The 2,036-nt window shown below is 41.5% G+C and overlaps 1 protein-coding gene across 1 annotated transcript; it reads left to right on the forward strand.

Annotated features, from left to right (window-relative positions):
* The first annotated feature begins 278 nt into the window (after positions 1-278).
* On the forward strand, positions 279-1,720 carry LOC147302369 (zinc finger BED domain-containing protein 4-like). The gene is made up of 6 exons (XM_086283578.1): positions 279-320; positions 438-864; positions 962-1,104; positions 1,169-1,402; positions 1,491-1,560; positions 1,710-1,720. The coding sequence occupies exons 1-6, from the start codon at positions 279-281 to the stop codon at positions 1,718-1,720; spliced, it is 927 nt and encodes a 308-aa protein (XP_086139704.1).
* The last annotated feature ends 316 nt before the right edge of the window (positions 1,721-2,036 follow it).

Genomic DNA, 2,036 nt, shown 5'->3' on the forward strand with positions numbered 1-2,036 from the left:
CATTTCTTTAGCTAGATCTCCAAAACACGCCAAAGCCAATCCATCCATAAAATAGTAGTTTTGTGCCAACGAGGTGATTCCCAAAGAGCTATTACCTGAAAACTTGGAATATCTCGTCATGATGTACAGTGTTTTTCCTTCAAAAATTTTGGGAGAGTTGGACATGTGAAGGACAAACGAAGAACTGGCAGGTCTTTAGCAGATGGACAGTATCTGAAAGTCATGTCCTTAAGAAATGGCAAAAAATTCCAGCAAATACCTCACAAAGGACCTGAGAGATGGTTCTTGAGTTGATCCATCTAATGTTTGCCTTCTCACAGGTAGTCTTAGTGGAAGGGTGGCTGTCAAGAAGCAGTTTTTAAGGATGGGAAATGGTTAGAAAATGTCAACCTTATACCAAATACCAAGAAATGGACTGAAAATTCAATTTGGCACAGGTTAACAAGGTCGCTATCACCTGTGATGGATGGACCAGTATTGCTCAGGACCATTTCCTCACAGTGACTGTTCACTACATCTACAAAGGCAAAATGAAGCAGAATGTGCTCAGCACTGAAGCAGTTTATGAGTCACAAACAGGTCCAGTTGTCGCTAAAGAAATATCAAGCGTTGTGGAGCAATTTCACTTGGGAGGGAAAATAATTGCTGCCACTGTAGATAATGCCTGCAACATGGATGTTGCTTTGAAAAAATTGGACTTTTTAAAAGTGGGATGCTTTGCTCATACCCTCAACCTGGCCGCACAAAACGTGTATGACATTCCTGCAGTTTCCAGCTGGTGTGCCAAAATCCGTTCAGTTGTGGTGTGGCTCAAACGTTCATCCTTGAGCAAAACTGTGCTCAGAGAAAAGCAGCGAATCCTGGGTAAGTAGCGCATGCAGTTACATATCAAGATGTATTGTTATTCATATTACCTTTTTTATAGTAATTTAAAATATGTTTGTGTCTATCTGTGCTTTAGATTTGCCAGAGCATAATGTAATTCTTGACGTTAAGACGCGCTGGAATTCTCTCTTCCTAATGGTGGAGAGATTTATGGAGCAGTTTGATGCAATCCAGGTAGCTGCTCTGGATCAACGGCTGAGGAAGCCTATGGAGAAGGACATGAGCATCACTTGCAAGAGCTAAATTACGTCAGTTACCTTTAACATTGTGAATATTTTTCAACAGACTAGAAAGGTTCACGCACACTGATTTAATCAAGGCAGAGGAGTTTATTAAGTGCATGCAAGTCCTGTACACGTCAACCATGTGTGTCTCAAGTGACAAGTCACCCACATGCAGCCCAATCATCCCCATCCTGGCCAAGCTGGAGGCACATTTCAGACGATGTGATGAAGACAGTGTTTTCACCTCTTCAATAAAAGAGAAAGTCTGGGGTAGTCTGCAGAAAAGATATCAGGTATTTGCAGACAATGTCAATGCGCATGAAAAATAGGGTTACCTTTTTTCAGTATCAGGTCCTATGTTATATCTTGTTTTACTTAAAGGATAAAAACCTTCAGAAATTTCTGAAGGAGGCCACGATGATGGACCCACGTTTTAAAGGCAGGCTAGATGGTGAGGCAGCTACTGACATCTGGGACAGGTTGGAGAAGCAGCAGCAGTTGCGCAGGTATTTTCATTGTGTGTGTACAATCTTGTCCCTTTGCATCATGATGTAGTTTCTATGTTGAAGGAATGCTCTTTTACTATCTGTGTGTCCATAGCCTCCCACTGAGGACCCCAAAGCACACAGCGAGGTGGATGATGCTGACATGGACAAGCCAGAAAAATATGTAATTTCAGATTTTTTCTAACACAACCACTACATTCTAAAAGTGATCTTTATTTATTTTGCAAATCTCACACATCTTTTTTTGTTGTTTTTCAGCTAAGTAAGGTCCAAAAGTCACCCTTAGAAAAGCTGTTTGAGGATGAAGACAGAGAGCTTCAACAGGCTGCTTCTCAAGCGGGTAGAGTCCCCTCAATCACAGAGCAGGTACAGAAGGAGCTTCAAATATACAAAAAACTGCCAGGAATTACCTCTGGACAAG

The sequence above is a fragment of the Aulonocara sp. 'chitande type north' Nkhata Bay genome, linkage group LG23, assembly GCF_057382095.1.
Source record: "Aulonocara sp. 'chitande type north' Nkhata Bay isolate Kocher_YH1m ecotype deep benthic linkage group LG23, A_spYH_male_GT1.1, whole genome shotgun sequence".
Taxonomy (NCBI): Eukaryota; Metazoa; Chordata; class Actinopteri; order Cichliformes; family Cichlidae; genus Aulonocara; species Aulonocara sp. 'chitande type north' Nkhata Bay.